Below are 23,336 nucleotides of genomic sequence, written 5' to 3' on the forward strand. Positions count from 1 at the left end.
CCTCCAGCTGGATTTTGTCTGAACTGATCTTCTTCAAGTAGGAAAACCAAGAGCCAAGAAGACAGGGTGCTGCATGAGTGTTTATTCACAGTGGGGGCGGGGACAGTCAAATGAGATACAGAGGGGGCGGGGTCAGGTACCCGGCAGTAGGGCGGGGTCAGGCAGCAGGAAGGAAGCTGGAGTCTACTGGTTCGCTGCATTTCATGCAGGGTAACTGATGAGAGCACCTGGGCAGCAGGCAGGGGCTGAAGTGGTGCTCATTGATTGACAGAAACGTGGGCCCATGGCAGCCGTCGGGGGTGGGGTTGAGCATGTCGATCGGTCAGGGGTCTGGGGGGGGGGTGGGCTATTGGCCGCCTTTCCTCCCCCGGGCGCCTCCACGTCTGCGACGACAGGACCCCAGCAGCGTCTCCAGAGCCATCTTGACAAACGCCTGAAAGTTACTGCTTCTCTGCCTTCGGCTGTCCTGCAAGGGAAAGGCAGAGAGACGTCTGTCGTGGACAGGGAGGCAGCAGGGCCAGTGTGGTGCTGCGCGGCGGTAAGGATGACGTGACAGCTGATCTGGCAGTTTCAGCGGGACACCCCTGTGGGCTGAAATTAAACCTTCGTGTCTTCCGTGACCTGCTGGACTGAGCCACAATACCGCAGCAGGGCTCTGGTCATTCCCCGCTGGACTGTAGGAGACGAGAGGCCACTCCACAGCTGCAGGACGCGGACCAGCCAGGCCAGGAAAGTCCCAGGTACCAGGTAGCGTCATGCCAGCGGCCTGTCGCAGGGCAGGAGCCCGGCTTGGGACCAAAAGAGCCGCCTCTTCAGACCTCAGTGAGGAGCAGAAGCCACCGGGGGCCCCTGAGGCTGTGATGGGGGGGCTGTCTGTCTGTTTCACGAGCAGCCGATGGAGTGATGTCGCCCCCCTGTGCTCGCCCCGCCTCGCTCTCGGCTCTTACCTCCTTGCTTTTTGCTATCATCTCCTTTCTGATCACCTTTCTTCGGCTGGTCCTTGGGGCTCTGAGGTTGCTGCAGGAGAGGGAGAGAAGGGGTTTTGCCGGGTGAATGGGTGCTGGTTTGTGTATGACGGTGTACAGAGGGCAGGACGCTGCCTCCTGCTCCCCTACAGCACTGGCTCTCAGTCTCCACCCAGGTCCCACTCAGGACCACCCTTCCGAGCGGTAAGTGAAATGGGGAGCCTACCTTAGTGGTGGACTTCTTGTCCGACTTGTTACCTGAAAGAGAAACAGAAGCTGATTTACACTGTTGAAGATGAGTTGAGATGATAACCAGCAGATACTGTGCCCTTCCAGCACCAGGACTGGACTGGCTGGGTTACCCTGAGCCCACAGGCAAAAGACACGAGACTGTTCAAATGCAGGGCAAATCAGAAGCTACATCTGTGGTCCAGTCAACCTGATACTTTGAACTCCAACTCTGTCCCACATCTTCTAGGCTTGTTGAGCAGATCCGAAATGCATTTTCCACTCTAAGTGACGTTAGGAAACGCCTACAGCCTGGGTGTCTGAGCTCTGGGTGAAACAGGTTGTTTCAGGGCAGGGTTATTTTAGAGGATAAGGAAGATCTGAGGAAGATGGGATTCATCACTGTCGGTTATCAGAAGGCGACTGCAGAAGAGAGACGCAAGAAGAAGCTCGAAGAAGCACTTGCTGTACTTTACCTTTCGCTCCAGGCATTTTGGCTGTTCTCCAAAGTCCTTGCGTCCTTTTTTTCCTGGGGAATAGAGTGCGGACCACCAGCCAGAGCCCGAATTTATGGGCCGGACTACTGAATGCGAGCGTCACCGGGCCCCTTCGGGAAAGAGCCGCTGGAACAAGCAAAGAGCGCTGTCAGCGTGAGCCGCGGCGGTTTGCTGAGCTCAGGCGAACCCGGCTGGCGCTCGCTGAACAGCCGCTAATCCCGCCATTGTGCTCAGGAACAACAGGACACGGCGCCTCCCTGAAACCACCGCTCTTTCAGCGGTGCTTTTCATAAACTCTTTAAAAAGACATGGAGCGCACAGCAGGAGTGGTGTGCTGTACGTCTCCAGCGCTCATGACCTGGCACGATGTTTCCAGCATCTTCCCGATCGGAGCGATCCAGCAGAAGCGACAGCACTGAGCTGCAAACCGATTCGCTCCTCCGTGTTTAAGCATCTTTCCTCCGAGCGCAACAGACGGGCGGAACATCATTTCACAGCAAAATCAGCAGGAAAGCGATTCTGTTTTTAAAGCAATACTATTTGTTAGTTTCTGTTAAATTCAATTTGTTTAGAAAGCAGAATTGGTGTCGGTGGGTCTGCTATGAACTTTCCGTGCTTCTCTGCTGGGCACCAAACGAATTGCAATATTTTAAAAATCTGGGAAGACCGCTGTCAGACGTCACTTGAGATATTGTTTGTTTCACCTAATAAACTCAGTGAAGGCAAAGAATCTAGTGGAGCTGCGTGAGCTTCAGAGCACAGAGCTCAACCTGCAGAGCCCTGTTCCCATCATGCTTCACTCCGGGCCCTTTGCCCAGGAAAGCCGGGAGACGTCAGGGCGTCTCGGGCTCACGCTGCTCGGTTCCCAGCTCCCAGGCCAGAGATCTCCCAGCACCCACTCGGAAGAGCATGAAGAGAGCGAGGCCTAAAGCTCAGCTGCCCCGGTCAGGAGACATGGTGGGACAGGAGAGGAGAAAAAGACAGCCTTATTCTCCTTCTCCACACTCCCCTCAACGCCTGTCGCTGTAATCTTCTCCCCTTGTGGGGGTTCAGGACCAGAGTCCTGCTCAGAAGTGTTCAGGGCGCTCTTAAACAGCTCCCACAGCTGTGGCTGTCAAGGCAACGCGTCACCCTTACACAGGGGCTTCACCTCCACAATGAACCCTTAACGCCACACATCCCATTTCAACACTCTGCTTTCAGCAAGATCTCCCAGTGTCTAGAAGATGTGAATGATGTGCCAATATAAACACCAAAGTGGTTTTCAGAAGCAGCCTTCCCTCCTCGTTCTGTTTTTGCCATTTGCACACAAGACCCTTCCCTTGTCTGCACCAAACATCAACCGCCCGGCATTTGTCCAGTCTTCAATTTTATCTCAATCTTTTTAAATTTTATTTGATTATTCGTTTTACTACACGTGTCTATAAAAAGGCGATAGTGGGGAATGATTGTCGTCACATCTCAGGCTCTGGTTTCCATTCCCCTTCGAAACAGGGTGTGTGAGGATGGACTTAGCTCCCTACCCAGATCGAGTCAATTATTAATCTGCGTGTAAGCGAGGTGTCATTCAGACAACAGGACCCTGTGGGAGGAAGGAGCTGACCGGACCGTGCTCTGTCTCTCTCAGACTGCAGGGTGAAGCCAGCAGACTGAAGAGACCTCAGCTGAGCTCGGGGCAGTGCAGGTAGGAACAGGGTGAGATGGTCAGCAGTGCCCCTCTGCTTTCATAAAGCGCCTGACGTGTGGCTCCGCTGGAGCCCAGCGTCCCTCTGGGACTTTCCTGCGATCGGCAGCGGTGAAGAGTCAGAGGCGGAAGGGAGAGGTTTTGTGCTGGGATGGAAAGTCAGCTGCGTATTAATGAACAGGCTGCTGATTCAGAGTGTGTCAAGGGAAGGTGGTGCTCTGTGCTCCGGTGCTATTCTCCTGTCCTCACCGACGGTTCTGTGTGACCTCCAGACATCCTTTTCCTCTGCTGTTGGGAAGTCTTGGCTGGCTGGTCTGCGTGCTGTGGACACTGCCGAATGCACTGTAACGACCAGGACATGCGCAGCTGCTCTGTCTGGGTGTGGTTTGTGTGCTGTAGTTAGTCAGAACAGTAGAGACAACAAACATGAGGACATTGAGCCCTTCTGGTTGGTAGTAGTTAATTGAACTGAAAATCTCATCCATTCGGTTCTTGAAAGAAGCCAGAAGTACCTCCTGTTCTCAGTTTTAAATGCACTTAGGTGTACAAGGTGCTAAGGTTTGCAAGTCGGATCAGGTACAGAATGCACACATTACACAGGCTTATAAATAAACCCCTTCTTCGGCCTTCACAGAAGTGTAGTGAAGTACTGTACCAAGCTTGAAACCCTGAATTAGCATGAAAAAGACATTAATCTAATAAATTGTGGAAGTGACAAGACTATGAAGGATGTGTTAGTGGCATTAGAGATAAACGGAGGGAGACTGGCTCTTCCTCTACGTCACTGACAGGTGAGACTGGCTCTTCCTCTACGTCACTGACAGGTGAGACTGGCTCTTCCTCTACGGAGACACTGTGACAGAGAAGGATGAGGAGGGGAGACAACTGCAGTGGGATAAAGCCCGAGATTGCACTGTCGTCAGAGTTCTTCAGAGGTGAGCATGTGGCCGAGAAGGAGCTGTTAAAATCTCCAGGCAGGAAAATATCAGTATGGTTACAAACACCATGTAGTTAATGTTTTTCATTTGGATACTTTGTTTAAGGTTTTCCAGATTTTTTGAAGAATAGAAAGGAAAATTACACGAAAAATAAAACATTGTTATTTATGTTTTTAATCCCATGAAGTTGACAAGCCTCATGATGGGTCTATAGCCAAACCATTCAGTAAAGCTTAACTTTAGAGAGAATTAGAGGACTCTGAAACTATACAGCATGCACATGATTGTTTTGAAAAAAGTGTCTCTCTCAGGTTGTTCAGAAGTACGTCTATCATTTCTCTATGTGCCTCAATCCTCGTCACTCTGCAATTAGAAAATAATATTTTTAATCACCTGAAGACACAGACCATGTAATGAGAGACGAGATCTCTCTCCAGTGGCTCCTGCCTGATGAAGTTTAACAGGAGTGGATCTCTGGACCATTTCCACACTCACAGTGTTCACCCCTCTGCAGTGATGTGCACACATTAGAGCAGAACTGTGCCGGGTTTGATTGCATTCAACTGTTTTCACCCATAACAGTGAGCAGGTTGAGCATTCAAGTTTTTATTAAAGCTTCTCACTAGAAGGTGTATAAATCATTTGCAGTTCAAGTGGATGCAGGTGATACAGATGAATACTTCTGCAAGGTACAGTTCTTCCATATCCTTTTCTCTCCTAAATCCTAACATTTTCCATGTCCTGCAGTCAGTGTTTGTGCAGCTGAGCCACCCGCGAGACTCCTGGTGTGCTTGAGGGCACTGCTGTCCTCTCTGACTCTCGGTGCTTGTCTGCAGTGATCAAGAATGAGCTGTGGCTGTTCCTCATTCCTGCTGCCCTGGCTCTCATCCTGTGGGCCCTGTTCCTGGAAGAGATGGGCTTCTTTCTGAGACACGTGGTGTCTTCCAAGCGCAGACGCCTCTACCTCTGGATCTTGGGCATGTACCCGGTAATTCCCTCAGCTGACACTTCCTCCCTCTGTGCACTGACCACCCACAACTGTTTCCTCTGCATGCTGCTCATCTGCAGGCATAATGCTGTGAGCATCGAGAGAAGCAGAGAGCTGGCCTGGGAGAAATCCAGACAGAGGCAGCCAGCAGAATCAGATTTTACACAACGCCAGTGAATAGGATTAAAAAAAGTAGAAAAGACATTATTAGCACAGACTGAACAGTGTCCCCACCCCCAGCACCTCTCTGTGTCTCTCTCAGGTGTTCGGAATGACGTCCATCATCGCTCTCTATGTGCCTCGATCCTCATCACTCTGCAATTTCATTGCCTCCCTGTAAGTACCCATCCCCCTGTTTTACTCTGGCTCTCTTGTCTACCTACTGGTTTCAGACACTTTATGGGAAGCTATCCCGAAGTCTGTGGCCAGGAATGCTTCAGGATGCTCAGTGGAATAAATACTTCAGTGAGGCATCTCAGAGCCTGCTCAGCATTTCCTGTGTTTTAGAGTATGCGTTCTTCCACTCTTTCCAATTCTTATTTTTCTAAAACAAACTCAAGCTGGCGATGATGGCCAGGCTGGGGAGGCGTGTGGATGATAGATTTTCTGCCGATGGCTGGCGCTGAAATGTGTCGATGGCACGGATGTCTCCGGCCTCTGTCTCTGCAGGTACCACTCCATCACGCTGCTGAAGTTCATGGGTCTGATCACAGACTTCTTTGGAGGCAAAGCCAGGATGCTTGAGGTGCTGGAGGGCCAGCAGGTGTCTCCAGACCCCTTCCCCTGCTGCTGCTGCTGCTGCCTGCCCCTGATCTCCATCAACAGGTACTCTGCGGCTCAGGAGGTCGTCCCTGTGAGCTGTGCTGCAGACGTGCTGATAGTGAACAACCTCGCTCAAGGGAACTGGAGTTCTGTTTCATTGTTGTTTAGGCTTCATTGCTCTGACATAGCAGTGGATGAATTCTTCACGATCTCAGCTGGTTCCCAGGGGGTCGTCTGACCATCAGAACCCCGTGAGGAAGCTCCAGCCCAACAGCAGGTTTCACGCGAAGACGCTCTGATCTCTGAGCAGTCCCCTTTACTGGTGGAGCCACAGATGCTGTTGCTTTCAAGTAAATTTAAAACATAGTCATTAATTAACACCCCTACTCTTTTTGAGAAACATCCTAGATTTTTAATGACCACAGACAGTCAGGACCTCAATTTTATGTCTCATCCAAAGGACAGAGCCTTTTTACAGTATAGTGTCCCCATCACTATAGTGGGGCATTAGGACCCACACAGACCGCAGGGTGAGCACCCCCTGCTGGCCCCACTAACACCTCTTCCAGCAGCACCCTTAGTTTTCCCAGGAGGTCTCCCATCCAGGTACTGACCAGGCTCACACCTGCTGGGCTCCAGTGGGCTGCCAGCTGTGAGCCGTGAGCTGCAGGGTGATATGGCAGCTGGATTTAGAATGTGAATGTAGTTTAACACTTTGAAAGCTCTTTTGAGTTGTTCAGTCTCCTGCTTTTATCCGGGAGTGTCGGCCGCTTGTCCCTCCCACAGCGGGGTGAGCGGTGTCCAGCTGCAGGGGAGGAGGTGCTGCCGGCCTGGCCCAGGCAGGGCCTCTCCCGCAGCTGATCCCACTCCGGCTCTGGTCCGCAGGTCCAGCCTGGGCTGGATGACGGCTGCGGTGCTGCAGCTCTCCGTGGTGCGCTCCATCCTCTTCTTCGTCACGCTGGTGCTCTGGACGGACGAGAAGTACGACTATGGAGACGTGAGTCCAGACAGCCGCCTCTGTGTCTCGGGCGCCGCAGTGCGGGGGGCTGCTTGGCTGTCCGCTGGCGGGGCCAGTAACACACCCGTGAAGCTGTGAAGTGCAGGCGGTACAGGCTCGAGGAAATGCATGTGTTTGATTGGAGACCTGCCTCGTGAAGGAATCAGTGCTCAGGCTGGGTTGAAGTGAACAGTGGAGAGCCACACAGGTCTGTAGCAGGACATCTGCTCTTCCCGATGTATTAATTATCTAAATTCCACTGGGGTAACTGCACCTGCACAGGTGAGGATGACTGAGGGGTTCATGCTGTTGCATCATGAGTTGCCTCTTGTAGACCAGCAGCTTTCCTGCCGCCTGCAGAAGAGCCCCTCACACTCTGCTCTCACACCCCTGATCAGAAGTCACGGAAGTAGTTCGGGTCTGTAAACCAAAGATCATAATTTTACACAGCAAGAGACAGAATTTTACATGTATTTTGATTTCACAGTAAAATTACAAATGCATGTGTTTTTGATCATTTACTCTCTAAGAAATCTGGCATGTCCCTCACCCCTCGGGGGCGCATGATCCCCTGGCACTATGGAAAAACAACGGAAAGGTGAAGGAAAGCTAGGAAATGCAGTTAAATGTTAGGTATTTAAATCAAGGGATGGTGAGGCCTGATTTAGAATAGATTTTGGTCACCATGATACAAAAAAATATCGCTGCATGTGGACTGGAATCAGTCCAGTGAAAAATAACTGATTCAAGAATTCACCCAGAGAGCCAGCTCAGGATTCTCCGTCAGGAGCGCAGCCCAGTCCCGAGCGTCACGGAAGCCGGGCCTGTCTCCCGGGGAGGGTGATGTTTAGACCCAGTGCGAGGCGAAAAATCCGGAAAGAGGAACATAGGGTTCAGGGAAGACACACGGGGTTTACTGGTGCTCACAGTGAAGTAGGGAAGTTCGTGCAGGAGTGCGGGGAATATCCGAAGGCAAACATTTCCAAGGAGGTTCAAAGGGGAGTCAGGAAGCAGTCCATAAGTCCATTGCCAGGAGATCCATCAGGAGACGCAGACAAACAGGAGCACAATGATGAGACGAGAATCCAGGAAGTACAGGGCTCTCTTCCAAGCCCCGGGCTCAGTGGGTCGGGGAGCATGAACAGGCCTGTGCCCTCAGGCTTCCTCCCGAAGCCCGGCGGTAGGCGGCCATCGGGCTACCGTGTTCCAGAGCTGAGCCCCGAAGGCAGAAAGGAGTCAACTTAAAGAGGGAAACCAAAGCTAAACTCTAACTAAAAGGACTAACATGAGGAGGTTGGAGCGCCCCCTGGAGGAGAGGATGGTGACCGTGATACAGCGGTCGCGAGTGGAAGGAGAGAAAGCGGAGTGCGATCCTGTGGGCGCAGGGCCGTGGCGTCAGGAAGGAGCTGGCTAGCCGTGAGCTGGAGTTTGCTCCCTGGCTGCTCTCCGCAGATCCGCACGGGACGCCCTCCTCTAGTCTGACAGTCTCTCTCTCGCCCCTGCTCAGGTGGACTATGTCAACCCCAACTCCTACATCAACGTCATCATCGGAGTGTCCACCTTCCTCTCCTTCTACGGCTACCTGCTCTTCTACAAGGCCACCAAGAGGGCCCTGCATGGATACGGGCTGCGCGCCAAGTTCGTCTGCATCATCGTCGTCCTGGTGCTCTGCGGCCTGCAGAGCAGCATCCTGGAGACCATGGGGGCGCTGAGGGTCATCCCCTGCACGCCCCCGTTCTCCGACCTCATGCGCTCCCAGCGTACGTCCTGGGGGGCTGCTGGGTGGGAGGCAGGGGTGCTGAGGGCCTGAGCTGGTGTGAGACCCCTGGCCCAGAGCCGTCCAGCCCACTCCTGCACTGCAGCTCTGGCTGTCCTTGGGCTGGGGGCACAGTGGGACCACTGTCACTGGCCCTGGTCCTGGGCTGCCGGGCCTGCAGCTGTCTTTAACCCAGATCTGCGTCAAACAGCTCAGGTCTGGTCATCTTAGCCAAAATACTGCTTCATTTAGGTGATTAAGGAACAGGGAGCTGCAGTGAAATTTGAACAAGAAGATCCTGCAGCCCCTATAGCACAGTGCCGTCTTCCCACTACATGAGATTATCTCCCATCTTTCCCAAAAGGAGACAAACATCACAGCGAGGAGTCGGTCTGCTCAGTGTGAGGAACAGTGCACAGTGCTGCCGGTGCGCAGACTCCGTCACTGACCTCAGAGCGGGTCCATACTGAGGCAATACTGCCGAGAGCGGAGTATCTCCTCGCCTGCTCTTAGAGAACAGTGCTGCACAAGGAGATGCTGTGTTTAATCGTTGTGTTTTTCCATCACACTGCACACATCACAGCTGGTAGCAGGAGAGAAACACTTTCTGGAGCTGCTCATTGCATCTGTGGGCTGTAATAAAGTTCTCAGAATGGGCCATCTGGTGACAGCAGTGACACTGTGAGTGTGAGTGGTGACAGAGCTGGAGACTGTGACAGGGCTGGACGCTGGTGACAGGGCTGGACGCTGTGACAGGGCTGGACACTGTGACAGGGCTGGACGCTGTGACAGAGCTGGATGCTGATCTGGTGTCTCTGTTCCTTGCAGTGATCTACCACTACAGCGTCATCGTGGAGATGTTCTGCATCGGCCTGTTCGCGCGCCACTCCTTCTGCAAGTTGGAGCCCTGCCCCGAACTGGGCGTGTCCGAGGAGGCGGGGCCGACAGGGGGGCGGGTCGAGAAGGCGGTGCAGACGGAGGGGGCGTGGCCTCATGTGTCTGTGACCACGGAAGAGACCTGGCCAGGTGGGGCAGGGGGGGGCTGTAATCCCGCCTACAGCAGCGACAGCGAGGACAGCCTGTGCCGCATCGAGCACGGCCCCCTGGACGGCTTCCCCTTCCCCCCCCCACCAGAGCTGAGGACCTCCAAAGAGCCGGCGGGGAGCCCTTCCACAGAGCTGTGTGCCATGACTGTCACAGCACAGATTAATCACAGCGGGGCCAGTGAGGCCACAGTGGTGTAGGAGTCTTCCTCACAGCCAGGCACCCCAATACACTGGGACAGCGCAGGCACCCCAATACACTGGGACAGCGCAGGCACCCCAATACACTGGGACAGTGCAGTCACCCCAAGACACTGGGACACCACAGTTACCCCAGAACTCTGGGACAGCACAGGCACCATAAGACACTGGGACAGTGCAGTCACCCCAAGACACTGGGACACCACAGTTACCCCAGAACTCTGGGACAGCACAGGCACCATAAGACACTGGGACAGTGCAGTCACCCCAAGACACTGGGACAGCACAGGCACCCCAGAACTCTGGGACAGCACAGGCACCTCAAGACACTGGGACAGCACAGGCACCCCAGAACTCTGGGACAGCACAGGCACCCCAGAACTCTGCTGTCCTGACTCCTCTGGCAGCCCCATGCAAGCTGAACAAGCTGATCTCCAGTGGACCAACAAGGGCCGTATTCAAGTTCTGCTCGTATTTCGATGCACATGTTTTGTTTCGATTTCCACCATGAGTCGCCATGGGTGTATGAATTGCATTAAAAGCTAAATTAAAATAATTACATAATGTTATTAGAATTTTGTGAGTATTTGAAAAATAGCTTTGTTTATGATATAGTAGGTCAATCCCTTTTCAGGCCATCAGGGCCCATGGGGAATGGGCCACCATTTTCATTTTTCTCAACCATCCAACACTGGAGGTGGAGGTGATGTCAGCATCACACTCCGGCCAGCCTATTACCCCAGAAGGATTAACCCCCAGTACTGGTGCTCATGTGGAAAGCAGGCTGGGTGGACCTGGGAGCCGTCTGGAAGGATTAGAGCTACATCACTCGCCCCTACTGGGATTGAACCCGTGACCCTCCAGTCAGGAGCTGGACGCCCTTGCCGTCTGAGCAACCAGTGTGCTAACGTCCTGAATATCGATTGTATGGGTTAAAAATCAAAGCCTTATAACCTTCTTCTCATTTTGCTATTGCATGAAATAAATGTCTAAGTCTCTTCACATCCAAACTGCTGCAGCGGCTCGTTCAATCGAAACGCAGTGAATTGAAACTTCAAGCAGGAATGGGGGCTGGAAGTCACGCGGTCCGCGGCGGCGCGCTGCGCGGGCCCGTGGAGGCGCGGGGGCGAGCGAGCGCGCATCACGTGACGGTGTCCCCGCACAAGCCGACCGGACCCGGACCCGGACCGGAGGGGAGCGGCCGTGCAGCGGCGGAGCAGGGAAGCGGAGCCCCTTCAGCAGCCATGAAAAGGAGCGCCGCGCTTTCGCTGTGAGCTGTGAGTGTCTCTGCTCCCTGCGCCGGCTTGTGCGGCGCACGTCTCCACCTGACAGGGAAGGGCCGCTGGTGTGTAGTGGGGCTGCCTGGGCATCAGCTTCAGAGAGGAGAATCCAACGGTTCATTTCGAGTTTAAAGCTAACGTAGCCATTTTGACAGGCATGTAGGCGTACAGGGGAGCAGGTAATGGTTTATTGCACGCTGAAAGGAGGAGAAGAGGAACACTAGGTTTCTTCTGGCGTAGGGATACGAGCCCTGCATGGCTCTCTCTAGGGCTGTCGCGCCCTGTCGTGCCCGCTCACCTGCACAGAGCTGCAGGTCACACGGCAACGAGCGACAGACACGGGAGACCTCGAAACTGAAGGCACTCTCAGGAGGGGATTGTACAATGGGGATTTTCCACCCTTCTCTGTCATGTCGTTACTTAATGTGTGAACGGCTGGGTAGGAAGACACAGGGTCCGTTTCGAGGACGTTAATTGTCAGAAGCATCGCGTCCATTTCCGGGCTCTGCGGCAGGAGCCGGTCTCCGCGGGGACTGACAGTCGCCTCCGCCAATCGCCGCTGCGTGTTCGTCCAGAGGGCGGGGTCTTCCTGCCGATCTGCTTTCCGATCGGGAATCGATAACCGGCCTGACGGACATTTCGGGGCGATCACGATAGAGGCAGGGGAGTTCGCGGGGCCCTCACATTAAAGATACCTTACCCAGTATGGCCACATTTTGCTAGAGCACTAAACCTCTGAGTTCGCATATTTTATTTCTACTTCAATTCCAAATGCAGTTCAAGTAGCTAAATTTAAAAAATAAATAAATTTAATAAGACGTGCATCTCCTTCTTTATGGATGTAACATACATTTGGTGAATTGAGTTACATGTTCGCTTACTGGTGTGAAACCATGAGTGTGAGGAATAGTTTGCAGTTTTCCCATTTTTAGAGCTGCAGAGCTGATGATGAGTTATGAGATGTCATACAAACTGCTTTCGTTTATGGAGCACTTTCTCCAAAGGGCAGCCCCAGTGCACAGCCGCTGTGGGGGGGTACCTGGGGTACAAACAGAACTCAGGGGCACTCCACAGTACCGTCCTGAGGGACGGCGAGATTCTGTTTCATAATCGCAGGCAAATGTTTGAAATCTCTCAAAATCATCTCGGGGGGTTGTAATCAGTATCTACCTGTGGCGTTCTCTGAGATCTCCTTCATTCGGCTCAGCTGACGTGTAACCAGTTGGGCTCAAGAAGACGCTTGATACAATATCCGCCTCACCCGTGGCGGCTGGTCCTGTACGCTGACTGCTTAGTAAGGGCTTCTTAGTTAGAGACAAGGGAGCAAGTTCTTCATTAGGAGGTTGAAGAGATGACGCAGAAACGTTTGTATTCTGAAGTTGCAGGAAATAAGAAGATTCAGGATATTCTTGAAACTGAGGAGGAGGAGAGAAGAGTCTAAACCAGCTAGCAGGTGACGTCCAGGCACCCCAGAACCTGTGGTATCGGGTCCTGCAGGGGTGGAGTTCCTCAAGGACCCAGACCGAGACCCGCTGCCTGAGAGGCCTCCTGTCCCAATACTGACCAGGCCCGGCCCGGCTGGCCCGGTAATGCAATACGGACTAACTCCCAGGAGATGAAACTGTCCTGAGTCAGGTTAAGTGAAATGCGAAAACATGTTTCCATTCGGAATTCGCTCGTCTTTCAACAGGGGAATCGGTTTCCTCTCACTCTTCCTCAGAAGCTGCCGATTAAATCTTTACAAATTGCTGCGTTTGTGGTTTCCATGGCTGTGCTTGGAGGCGGTGTAACTGTGCGCAGCCCTGTCTCTCTCCCCAGGCCTGAGCAGGACGAGCGCCGCGAGGGGGTGTTAGAGGACGACAGCGTAGCTGGTGGAAAATATTAGCAGTGAAAAATATACTGTGGCGTGAGATAAATGAGAGATGCAGTAATGGTGAATCATACAATAAACAAACCAGAAGTAACAAAATCTGGGCCCTGAGAGCAGAGCGGCGCAGCTCCGGGACGTCCAGGCGAGAGCGAGAGTCCTAACAGGCGCTGTCACTTTCCAGCGTCCCTGCGCCGGCGGCGCGTTCTGCCTGTGCTCGCACTGTCGCGCCTGCGCCCAGCCCGGAGTCGAGCCCCTGGAGCCGCGGACCCCGAGCGGGACGCCCCGTGAGGACCGAGCCGCGGTGCCTCGTACCCCGGCCGCGGGGGATGGCAGCTGTGTGGCAGCAGGTCCTGGCAGTGGACGCGAGGTACAGCCCTTCCCTCCGGCGTCCGCACTAACCTTTGACTGTTCCAGAGAGAGTCCCCCCCGGATCTCTCCCCGGCCGTCTGCTGCTCGAACTGCAGAGGAACTCCAGGGGAATTCTCGGAACTGCCTTCAAGTTCAGAAGGATTTCATTTTCCATGACCCTGCCTTGTCTTCCTTGTCTTGGACTTTGAAGCTTTTGCAGCCGAATTAAAAACCGGGAGACGGCTTGAGTCTGGAGCAGAGGAAGTGTTGAAGCCCCTCTTTCTGGGGCGACTCGTGCTGTAAATACCGCCTGCTCTGTCCTCCCTGCGTGTCTTCTCGCCTCATTTCCCCCAGTGGTCCCTGAGCCGTGCTCGTTCTCTCTCTGCAGATACAACGCCTACCGCACGCCTACCTTCCCGCAGTTCCGCACGCAGTACATCCGCCGGCGCAGCCAGCTGCTCCGGGAGAATGCCAAGTGCGGCTTCGAGCCCGGGCTGCGCAGACAGTACCTGAAGCTGCGCAGCCAGCTGCTTGGCCTGCGGTACGGGCCCCTGTCTGAGCAGAGCAGCTTCCGCGCCAGCAGCGTGCGCAGCTCCCGCACCACGCTGGACCGCATGGAGGTGAGCCCGGGGGGCTGTGGGGCCCAGCGTCAGGCCCAGCGTCAGGCCCAGCGTCAGGCTCAGTGTCAGGCCCAGCACACCCTCGCCCCCCTGTGGAGAGGACTGGGGCAACATGTCCGCTGTGAGAGGGGGCATCAGGCACGCTGTGAGAGAGAGGGGCATCAGGCACGCTGTGAGAGAGAGGGGCATCAGGCGCGCTGTGAGAGAGAGGGGCATCAGGCACGCTGTGAGAGAGAGGGGCATCAGGCACGCTGTGAGAGAGAGGGGCATCAGGCGCGCTGTGAGAGAGAGGGGCATCAGGCACGCTGTGAGAGAGAGGGGCATCAGGCACACTGTGAGAGAGAGGGGCATCAGGCGCGCTGTGAGAGAGAGGGGCATCAGGCGCGCTGTGAGAGAGAGGGGCATCAGGCACACTGTGAGAGAGAGGGGCATCAGGCGTGCTGTGAGAGAGAGGGGCATCAGGCGCGCTGTGAGAGAGAGGGGCATCAGGCGCGCTGTGAGAGAGAGGGGCATCAGGCGCACTGTGAGAGAGAGGGGCATCAGGCACGCTGTGAGAGAGAGGGGCATCAGGCACGCTGTGAGAGAGAGGGGCATCAGGCACACTGTGAGAGAGAGGGGCATCAGGCGCACTGTGAGAGAGAGGGGCATCAGGCGCACTGTGAGAGAGAGGGGCATCAGGCGCACTGTGAGAGAGAGGGGCATCAGGCGCACTGTGAGAGAGAGGGGCATCAAGCACACTGTGAGAGAGAGGGGCATCAGGCACACTGTGAGAGAGAGGGGCATCAGGCGTGCTGTGAGAGAGGGGCATCAGGCGCGCTGTGAGAGAGAGGGGCATCAGGCGTGCTGTGAGAGAGAGGGGCATCAGGCGTGCTGTGAGAGGGGGCATCAGGAACGCTGTGAGAGAGAGGGGCATCAGGAACGCTGTGAGAGAGAGGGGCATCAGGCGTGCTGTGAGAGATAGGGGCATCAGGCGCGCTGTGAGAGAGAGGGGCATCAGGCACGCTGTGAGAGAGAGGGGCATCAGGCACACTGTGAGAGAGAGGGGCATCAGGCACACTGTGAGAGAGAGGGGCATCAGGCGTGCTGTGAGAGAGAGGGGCATCAAAGTGCTCCTGAAGATATAGAGGACCTTGGTCTCAGAGAGCTTTGTGTTAATGGTCTTTGTGATGATGCAGTTGAGAGATGCTGTGGTATGAGGAAGGTAGCTGTGTGACACAGTAGTCTTGTGGCTGCATGTTCAGTTCACTTTCTTTGTCTTATGCACAAAATGCTTAACAACAAGAGGGAAGGGAAGACCAGCAGCTTGGCAACTGGGGGAAGATCAAGCTGTGATGTAGTTTTGAACCCAGCTGTAAGGGCAGTACTCTGTTTTAACAATTAAATTAAACTGTCAAAAGAGAGTCCAGTTATCAGTACATCAACAAAACTGTTCACTCTACTTAATGTTTACAATAACATTTCCATGGTGTGTGACATGAATGAGGTCTTAGTGTACCAGCTCCAGTTTAGAGTGAAATAATAAAATCTTGATTCGACCTGAATGTAATTTGCAGCCCCCTATGTCCGAGTCTCAGGTAGGCTCTCAGTAAGGGGACTGGCTCTGGGATAATAGGAAGCACAGAATTATCTCGCTTCTAATGTGGTCCTGCTCTTGGTGCAGGGCCTGATGCAGACAGACTGGCGGCTGTGCTCCAGGCCCAGGGCTGCCGGGCTTGTGATGCGCTGCTGCTCAGGCCCTGTGTCCCTCTCGCCTGCAGGATTTCGAGGAGGACCCGAGGGCGCAGGGAGCACGCGGGCACCGCAGGTCCGTGAGCCGGGGCTCCTACCAGCTGCAGGCTCAGATGAACAGAGCAGTGTACGACGAGAGGTACGGCCCCTGCCCTTGGCCACTTCCTTCGTGCTCCACCTGGGGGTGCTGGTGACCCCCAGAGTGACTGCAGGCTCAGCCAGGCGTGTGACTTCGGGACACGTGCTGGTCACTCCCTGTCAGGACAGGAAGCGGGGGGAAGGAGGGCGTGTCTGGTCTGTGGGAGCACCGCGGCGCTGGGGCTGAATCCTAGCGTGTTGGACCAGCCAGGTTGTGGCCTGATGGCGCGTTGTCTTGGTCTGCAGGCCCCCTGGCAGCCTGGTGCCCACCTCTGTGGCAGAGGCGAGCCGCGCCATGGCTGGAGACACCACGCTGAGCGAGAACTACGCCTTTGCTGGCATGCACCACATCTTCGACCAGCACGTGGACTCTGCTGGTGAGCGGACCGACCCTCCTGGAGCACTGAACGCCTGTCGCGCGCGGAGCCCTCCTCCTGCACACAGGGCCGGCCACACGACAGCGCCGCGCCAGTCAGACACGAGCACAGCGGCCGCTGGCAGCTCGCCTTTCCACTGGTGTCTGGGAAAGTCACTGTCATGAAGGAATCCATTGCCTTTACAGGTTACTCATATAAGGGAATACTTTTTCCAGTTTAATTGGATAAGTGTAATATACTTTAAAATGAAGATAGATATAGACAATATAGAAGTGCATTTAAAACTGAGAACAAGAGGCAGTTCTTTACACAAAGGGTGGTGGGAGTGTGGAACAAGCTGTCCAGACATGCTGTTGAAGCCGATACCCTGGCTTCTGTCAAGAACCAGCTGGACGAGACCCTGGGACCAATTATCTGCTAACTACCAGACAGGCAGGGGGGCCAAACTGTCTCCTCATGTTCGTAACCCCCTTCACTTCTTCAGAATTTGGCCTTTAAAAGAAAATGTATTCCTGTAGAACCTTGCAGTACTTACATGTAAAGGAACAAGTAATAGGTTTATTCCATGCTGAAAAGAGAAGAGAGAAAACACAATGTTTTGGCTCTGGAGCCTTCTTCAGTGTGAGAAAGACAGAGCAGACGGCAAAGATTGAATAGCACAGCAGAACAAAAGCTGGAGAGGGGAGGAGGCAGGAGGGGGAGGAGAAAGGTGTGAAGTCAAAACCTGCAGGAGAATAGAGGGGTGCTGAAGTGCCCCGGGCTCCTGTGTGAGTGCGAAGGGGTGACCTGTCCAGGCGCCCCTGTCCCAGCAGCGCTCGGGCCGATGTCCTGGCCGGTCTTGAAGACGAAGGTGTTAAACTGTCTTCCTCTCTCCCGCGTCCCCTCCGCTGTCCCCTGGCCTGCCCACCAGTTCCCAGGCTGCAGTTCGCCAACGACGACAAGCACCTCCTGGCCTGCTGCTCCCTGGACGGCACCCTGTCCATCATGACGCTGTCCCCCGCGCCGCCCAGCGTCAAGGTCACGCTGCGGGGCCACGAGCGCCCCGTCACCGACTTCGCCTGGTCCCTCAGCAACGACATCATCGTGTCCACGTCGCAGGACGGCAGCCTGCGCATCTGGAACACGGAGGACGGGCGCTGCATCCGCGCCGTGTGCGACCCCGACGCCTCCGAGCTGCTCTGCTGCACTTTCCAGCCCATGAACAACAACCTGACCGTGGTGAGTGAGCGTCACGTGACATGAGCGCATGAGAAGAGGAATCTTTGGGCTTTAAAAGGCCTACGTCTCATGGAATGAGTTGTCAGGGTATCTTTTTGTTTTTTCTCCTGCTCTCCCCTTCATCCCTCTCTCTCTCTCTCTTCTTTTGCTTTCTTTTTCCTCTCTCACTCCTGATCCTTTCTCTCTTCCTGATGATGTTTCTTTCTCTTTCTGTCCCTCTCTCTCTTTCTCCTCTCTCTCTCTGTCCCTCCCTCTCTCCCTCTGTCTCTCCTCCTCTCTGTCCCTCCTCCTCGGTCCTCAGGTGGGGAACAGCAAGCACGTCCTGCAGGTGGTGAACATCTCCACTGGGAAGAAGGTGAAGGGGGGCTCCAGCAAGCTCACAGGCCGGGTGCTGTCCCTCTCCTTCGACGCTCCGGGCAGGATCCTGTGGGCCGGAGACGACCGGGGCAGCATCTTCTCCTTCCTGTTCGACATGGCCACAGGTGGGGAGTCCCAGGAGAGCTGCTTCTGTGTGCCACCGCACTGCGCTGGCGAGAGGCGCTGGGAGTGTGGCCAGGGTGATGTCATCGCTGGTGGCCGAGAGCAGTTAGCGGTTTTGGTGGCGTGACGTGTAGGAGGCTGTGTCGGGGGGCTGTGTGCAGGGGGAGTGTGTCGGGGGGCTGTGTGCAGGGGGAGTGTGTGCAGGGGGAGTGTGTGCAGGGGGAGTGTGTCGGGGGGCTGTGTGCAGGTGGAGTGTGTGCAGGGGGGCTGTGTGCAGGTGGAGTGTGTGCAGGGGGAGTGTGCAGGTGGAGTGTGCAGGGGGAGTGTGTCGGGGGGGCTGTGTGCAGGTGGAGTGTGTGCAGGGGGAGTGTGCAGGGGGAGTGTGCAGGGGGAGTGTGTCGGGGGGGCTGTGTGCAGGTGGAGTGTGTGCAGGGGGAGTGTGCAGGGGGAGTGTGTCGGGGGGGCTGTGTGCAGGGGGGCTGTGTGCAGGGGGCTGTGTGCAGGGGGAGTGTGTTGGGGGGGCTGTGTGCAGGTGGAGTGTGTGCAGGTGGAGTGTGTGCAGGGGGGCTGTGTGCAGGTGGAGTGTGTGCAGGTGGAGTGTGTGCAGGGGGAGTGTGTCGGGGGGCTGTGTGCAGGGGGAGTGTGTGCAGGTGGAGTGTGTGCAGGGGGAGTGTGTCGGGGGGCTGTGTGCAGGTGGAGTGTGTCGGGGGGCTGTGTGCAGGTGGAGTGTGTGCAGGGGGAGTGTGTGCAGGGGGAGTGTGTCGGGGGGCTGTGTGCAGGGGGAGTGTGTGCAGGGGGAGTGTGTCGGGGGGCTGTGTGCAGGGGGAGTGTGCAGGTGGAGTGTGTGCAGGGGGAGTGTGTGCGGGGGGCTGTGTGCAGGTGGAGTGTGTGCAGGGGGGCTGTGTGCAGGGGGAGTGTGTGCAGGTGGAGTGTGTGCAGGGGGAGTGTGTGCCGGGGGGCTGTGTGCAGGGGGAGTGTGTCGGGGGAGTGTGTGCAGGGGGAGTGTGTCGGGGGGCTGTGTGCAGGGGGAGTGTGTCGGGGGGGCTGTGTGCAGGTGGAGTGTGTGCAGGTGGAGTGTGTGCAGGGGGAGTGTGTCGGGGGGTTGTGTGCAGGGGGAGTGTGCAGGTGGAGTGTGTGCCGGGGGGCTGTGTGCAGGGGGCTGTGTGCAGGGGGAGTGTGCAGGGGGAGTGTGCAGGGGGAGTGTGCAGGGGGGAGTGTGTGCAGGGGGAGTGTGTGCGGGGGGGAGTGTGTGCGGGGGGGCTGTGTGCAGGGGGCTGTGTGCAGGGGGAGTGTGCAGGGGGGAGTGTGCAGGGGGGAGTGTGTCGGGGGGCTGTGTGCGGGGGGAGTGTGTGCAGGGGGAGTGTGTGCGGGGGGGCTGTGTGCAGGGGGAGTGTGCAGGGGGGAGTGTGCAGGGGGGAGTGTGTCGGGGGGCTGTGTGCGGGGGGAGTGTGTGCAGGGGGGCTGTGTGCAGGTGGAGTGTGTGCGGGGGGGCTGTGTGCAGGGGGAGTGTGTGCAGGTGGAGTGTGTCGGGGGGCTGTGTGCAGGGGGAGTGTGTGGGGGGAGTGTGTCGGGGGGCTGTGTGCAGGGGGAGTGTGTGCAGGGGGGCTGTGTGCAGGTGGAGTGTGTGCGGGGGGGCTGTGTGCAGGGGGAGTGTGTGCGGGGGGGCTGTGTGCAGGGGGAGTGTGTCGGGGGGCTGTGTGCAGGGGGAGTGTGTGGGGGGAGTGTGTCGGGGGGCTGTGTGCAGGGGGAGTGTGTGCGGGGGGGCTGTGTGCAGGTGGAGTGTGTGGGGGGAGTGTGTCGGGGGGCTGTGTGCAGGGGGAGTGTGTGCAGGGGGGAGTGTGTGCAGGGGGAGTGTGTGCAGGGGGGCTGTGTGCAGGGGGAGTGTGCAGGGGGGAGTGTGTGCAGGGGGAGTGTGTGGGGGGAGTGTGTCGGGGGGCTGTGTGCGGGGGGAGTGTGTGGGGGGGGAGTGTGTGCAGGGGGAGTGTGTGCAGGTGGAGTGTGTGCGGGGGGGCTGTGTGCAGGTGGAGTGTGTGGGGGGAGTGTGTGCGGGGGGGCTGTGTGCAGGTGGAGTGTGTGGGGGGAGTGTGTCGGGGGGCTGTGTGCAGGTGGAGTGTGTGCAGGTGGAGTGTGCAGGGGGGAGTGTGTGCAGGGGGAGTGTGTGCAGGGGGGCTGTGTGCAGGGGGAGTGTGCAGGGGGAGTGTGTCGGGGGGAGTGTGCGGGGGGAGTGTGTGCAGGTGGAGTGTGTGCGGGGGGCTGTGTGCAGGTGGAGTGTGTGCCGGGGGGCTGTGTGCAGGTGGAGTGTGTGCGGGGGGCTGTGTGCAGGTGGAGTGTGTGCAGGGGGGCTGTGTGCAGGGGGAGTGTGCAGGGGGAGTGTGCCGGGGGGGCTGTGTGCAGGGGTGGGGGGAGGAGTGCTGCTGCTCTGACCTGCGCTCCGTGTCTCTGCCTGCTCCCAGGAAAGCTGACGAAGGCCAAGCGGCTGGTGGTGAGCGAGGGCAGCCCCATCTCCAGCATCTCGGCTCGCTCCTGGATCAGCCGCGAGGCCCGCGACCCCTCCCTGCTGGTCAACGCCTGCGTCCACAAGCTGCTGCTCTACAGGTGAGCCAAGCTCAGTGCGCTCAGGGCAGTGCGCTCAGTGTGCTGTGCTCAGGGTGCTGTGCTCAGGGTGGTGTGTTCAGTGTGCTGTGCTCGCAGGGTGCTGTGCTCAGGGCAGTGCGCTCAGTGTGCTGTGCTCACAGGGTGCTGTGCTCGCAGGGCACTGTGTTCAGTGTGCTGTGCTCAGGGGGGTGTGTTCAGTGTGCTGTGCTTGCAGGGTGCTGTGTTCAGGGCGGTGTGTTCAGTGTGGTGTGCTCACAGGGGAGTGTGTTCGGTGTGGTGTGTTCAGGGCACTGTGTTCAGTGTGCTGTGCTCGCAGGGTGCTGTGCTCAGGGTGGTGTGTTCAGTGTGGTGTGCTCACAGGGGAGTGTGTTCGGTGTGGTGTGTTCAGGGCGGTGTGTTCAGTGTGCTGTGCTCGCAGGGTGCTGTGCTCAGGGCGGTGTGTTCAGTGTGCTGTGCTCAGGGTGGTGTGTTCAGTGTGCTGTGCTCGCAGGGTGCTGTGTTCAGGGCGGTGTGTTCAGTGTGGTGTGCTCACAGGGCAGTGTGTTCAGTGTGGTGTGTTCAGGGCACTGTGTTCAGTGTGCTGTGCTTGCAGGGTGCTGTGCTCAGGGTGGTGTGTTCAGTGTGGTGTGCTCACAGGGGAGTGTGTTCGGTGTGGTGTGTTCAGGGCGGTGTGTTCAGTGTGCTGTGCTCGCAGGGTGCTGTGTTCAGTGTGCTGTGTTCAGTGTGGTGTGCTCACAGTGTGCTGTGCTCGCAGGGTGCTGTGTTCAGGGTGGTGTGTTCAGTGTGCTGTGCTCGCAGGGTGCTGTGCTCAGGGCGGTGTGTTCAGTGTGCTAGGCTCGCAGGGTGCTGTGTTCAGGGCGGTGTGTTCAGTGTGCTGTGCTCGCAGGGTGCTGTGCTCAGGGCGGTGTGTTCAGTGTGCTGTGCTCGCAGGGTGCTGTGTTCAGGGCGGTGTGTTCAGTGTGGTGTGCTCACAGGGGAGTGTGTTCGGTGTGGTGTGTTCAGGGCACTGTGTTCAGTGTGCTGTGCTCAGGGGGTGTGTTCAGTGTGCTGTGCTCGCAGGGTGCTGTGCTCAGGGCGGTGTGTTCAGTGTGCTGTGCTCGCAGGGTGCTGTGCTCAGGGCGGTGTGTTCAGTGTGCTGTGCTCGCAGGGTGCTGTGCTCAGGGCGGTGTGTTCAGTGTGCTGTGCTCGCAGGGTGCTGTGCTCAGGGCGGTGTGTTCAGTGTGCTGTGCTCGCAGGGTGCTGTGTTCAGGGCGGTGTGTTCAGTGTGCTGTGCTCAGGGGGTGTGTTCAGTGTGCTGTGCTCGCAGGGTGCTGTGCTCAGGGCGGTGTGTTCAGTGTGCTGTGCTCGCAGGGTGCTGTGCTCAGGGCGGTGTGTTCAGTGTGCTGTGCTCAGGGGGTGTGTTCAGTGTGCTGTGCTCGCAGGGTGCTGTGCTCAGGGCGGTGTGTTCAGTGTGCTGTGCTCGCAGGGTGCTGTGCTCAGGGCGGTGTGTTCAGTGTGCTGTGCTCGCAGGGTGCTGTGTTCAGGGCGGTGTGTTCAGTGTGCTGTGCTCGCAGGGTGCTGTGCTCAGGGCGGTGTGTTCAGTGTGCTGTGCTCGCAGGGTGCTGTGTTCAGGGCGGTGTGTTCAGTGTGCTGTGCTCAGGGGGTGTGTCAGTGTGCTGTGCTCGCAGGGTGCTGTGTTCAGGGCGGTGTGTTCAGTGTGCTGTGCTCGCAGGGTGGTGGACAATGAAGGGACCCTCCAGCTGAAGAGGAGCTTCCCGATCCTGCACAGCTCTCAGCCCCTCCACAGCATCTTCTGTCCCCTCATGTCCTTCCGGCAGGGGGCCTGCGTGGGTGAGTCGCTCCGCTCCGCCTCGGGGGACCTGGGATCGGGGGACTGCAGCGTACCCACTGGCCCTCTCTCTCGCAGTGACCGGCAGCGAGGACATGTGCGTCTATTTCTTCGACGTGGAGAGAAGCTCCAAGGCCATCGTGAACAAGCTGCAGGGCCACAGCGGCCCCGTGCTGGACGTCAGCTTCAACTGCGACGAGAGCCTGCTGGCCTCCTCCGACACCACCGGCATGGTCATCGTCTGGAGGAGGGAGCAGAAGTGAGGGCGCCCCTCGTCCCGACCGCACCACAGCAGGACTGGGGCGCACCCCACCTCGTTACAGCAGCGTGATGGCAGGACTGGGGCCCACCCCTCTCATTCCAGCGGTTCCGCGCCTCCCTGACCCTTTGCTGTCTCGGCGCTGGGGACACAGGCCTGCGGTCGGATCTCTCCTGGCTCCCGGACTGCAGAACATGAAACACTATCACTCCCCTCTCATGTCCCTGGTTTCGGAGTGTGTGTCGCTGTTCCAGGCCCCCAGCAGATTTGTGAAAAGAGTGATACAGATACTCAGACGTGCTCCTGCTGACAGCTACATCTCGCACGGGCTCACAGCGGCGTGAGTCTGCGTGCTGGTGCAGGAGTGGCCGAGTTCAGGGAGGCATCAGAACCCCACGTTTAACACACTGTTAGAAATGTGCATGCCACAGGAGGAAAGGATTAAAGGATTTCATTCTTAAATAAAGGCTATAATTATTAAAAGGGATTAGCGATTTTCCTATTGTTCTTATACTGAATATTTATAGACTTGCAAA

The 23,336-nt window shown here is 56.8% G+C and overlaps 2 protein-coding genes and 1 long non-coding RNA gene across 9 annotated transcripts; 2 read left to right on the plus strand and 1 right to left on the minus strand.

The window, feature by feature from the left end:
* Positions 1–67: 67 nt before the first annotated feature.
* LOC148673955 (uncharacterized) lies at positions 68–1,796 on the minus strand. The gene is made up of 4 exons (XR_015933106.1): positions 1,670–1,796; positions 1,192–1,223; positions 948–1,017; positions 68–466 (listed from the first exon to the last, which is right to left on the minus strand). It is a non-coding gene; the product is annotated as an uncharacterized LOC148673955 (long non-coding RNA).
* LOC148673956 (organic solute transporter subunit alpha) lies at positions 1,013–10,615 on the plus strand. Of its 3 annotated transcripts, none has more exons than XM_088623596.1 (8): positions 1,013–1,169; positions 4,199–4,309; positions 5,149–5,300; positions 5,563–5,636; positions 5,970–6,125; positions 6,948–7,059; positions 8,567–8,819; positions 9,644–10,615. In XM_088623596.1, exons 2-8 carry the CDS (start codon positions 4,243–4,245, stop codon positions 10,057–10,059), a joined length of 1,230 nt encoding a protein of 409 aa, XP_088479722.1. In that variant the 5' UTR covers positions 1,013–1,169; positions 4,199–4,242; the 3' UTR covers positions 10,060–10,615. The 3 variants fall into 3 exon arrangements, with proteins under 3 accessions (XP_088479722.1, XP_088479721.1, XP_088479720.1); XM_088623595.1 differs by lacking the exon at positions 1,013–1,169 and adding an exon at positions 1,942–3,374 and having other exon boundaries at positions 4,166–4,309; XM_088623594.1 differs by lacking the exon at positions 1,013–1,169 and adding an exon at positions 1,942–3,374.
* A 562-nt stretch (positions 10,616–11,177) lies between these two features.
* On the plus strand, positions 11,178–23,287 carry wdr13 (WD repeat domain 13). 5 transcript variants are annotated; one of them, XM_088623585.1, is made up of 11 exons: positions 11,180–11,336; positions 12,719–12,974; positions 13,391–13,576; positions 13,946–14,177; positions 15,935–16,044; positions 16,290–16,420; positions 17,331–17,638; positions 17,940–18,120; positions 20,572–20,713; positions 22,425–22,543; positions 22,620–23,287. In XM_088623585.1, the coding sequence occupies exons 3-11, from the start codon at positions 13,536–13,538 to the stop codon at positions 22,802–22,804; spliced, it is 1,449 nt and encodes a 482-aa protein (XP_088479711.1). In that variant the 5' UTR covers positions 11,180–11,336; positions 12,719–12,974; positions 13,391–13,535; the 3' UTR covers positions 22,805–23,287. The 5 variants fall into 5 exon arrangements, with proteins under 5 accessions (XP_088479712.1, XP_088479711.1, XP_088479709.1 ...); XM_088623583.1 differs by having other exon boundaries at positions 12,719–12,925; XM_088623587.1 differs by having other exon boundaries at positions 12,719–12,792.
* Positions 23,288–23,336: the final 49 nt, after the last annotated feature.

The sequence above is a fragment of the Lepisosteus platostomus genome, chromosome 3 (genome assembly GCF_059453375.1).
Source record: "Lepisosteus platostomus isolate fLepPlt1 chromosome 3, fLepPlt1.hap1, whole genome shotgun sequence".
Lineage (NCBI taxonomy): Eukaryota > Metazoa > Chordata > Actinopteri > Semionotiformes > Lepisosteidae > Lepisosteus > Lepisosteus platostomus.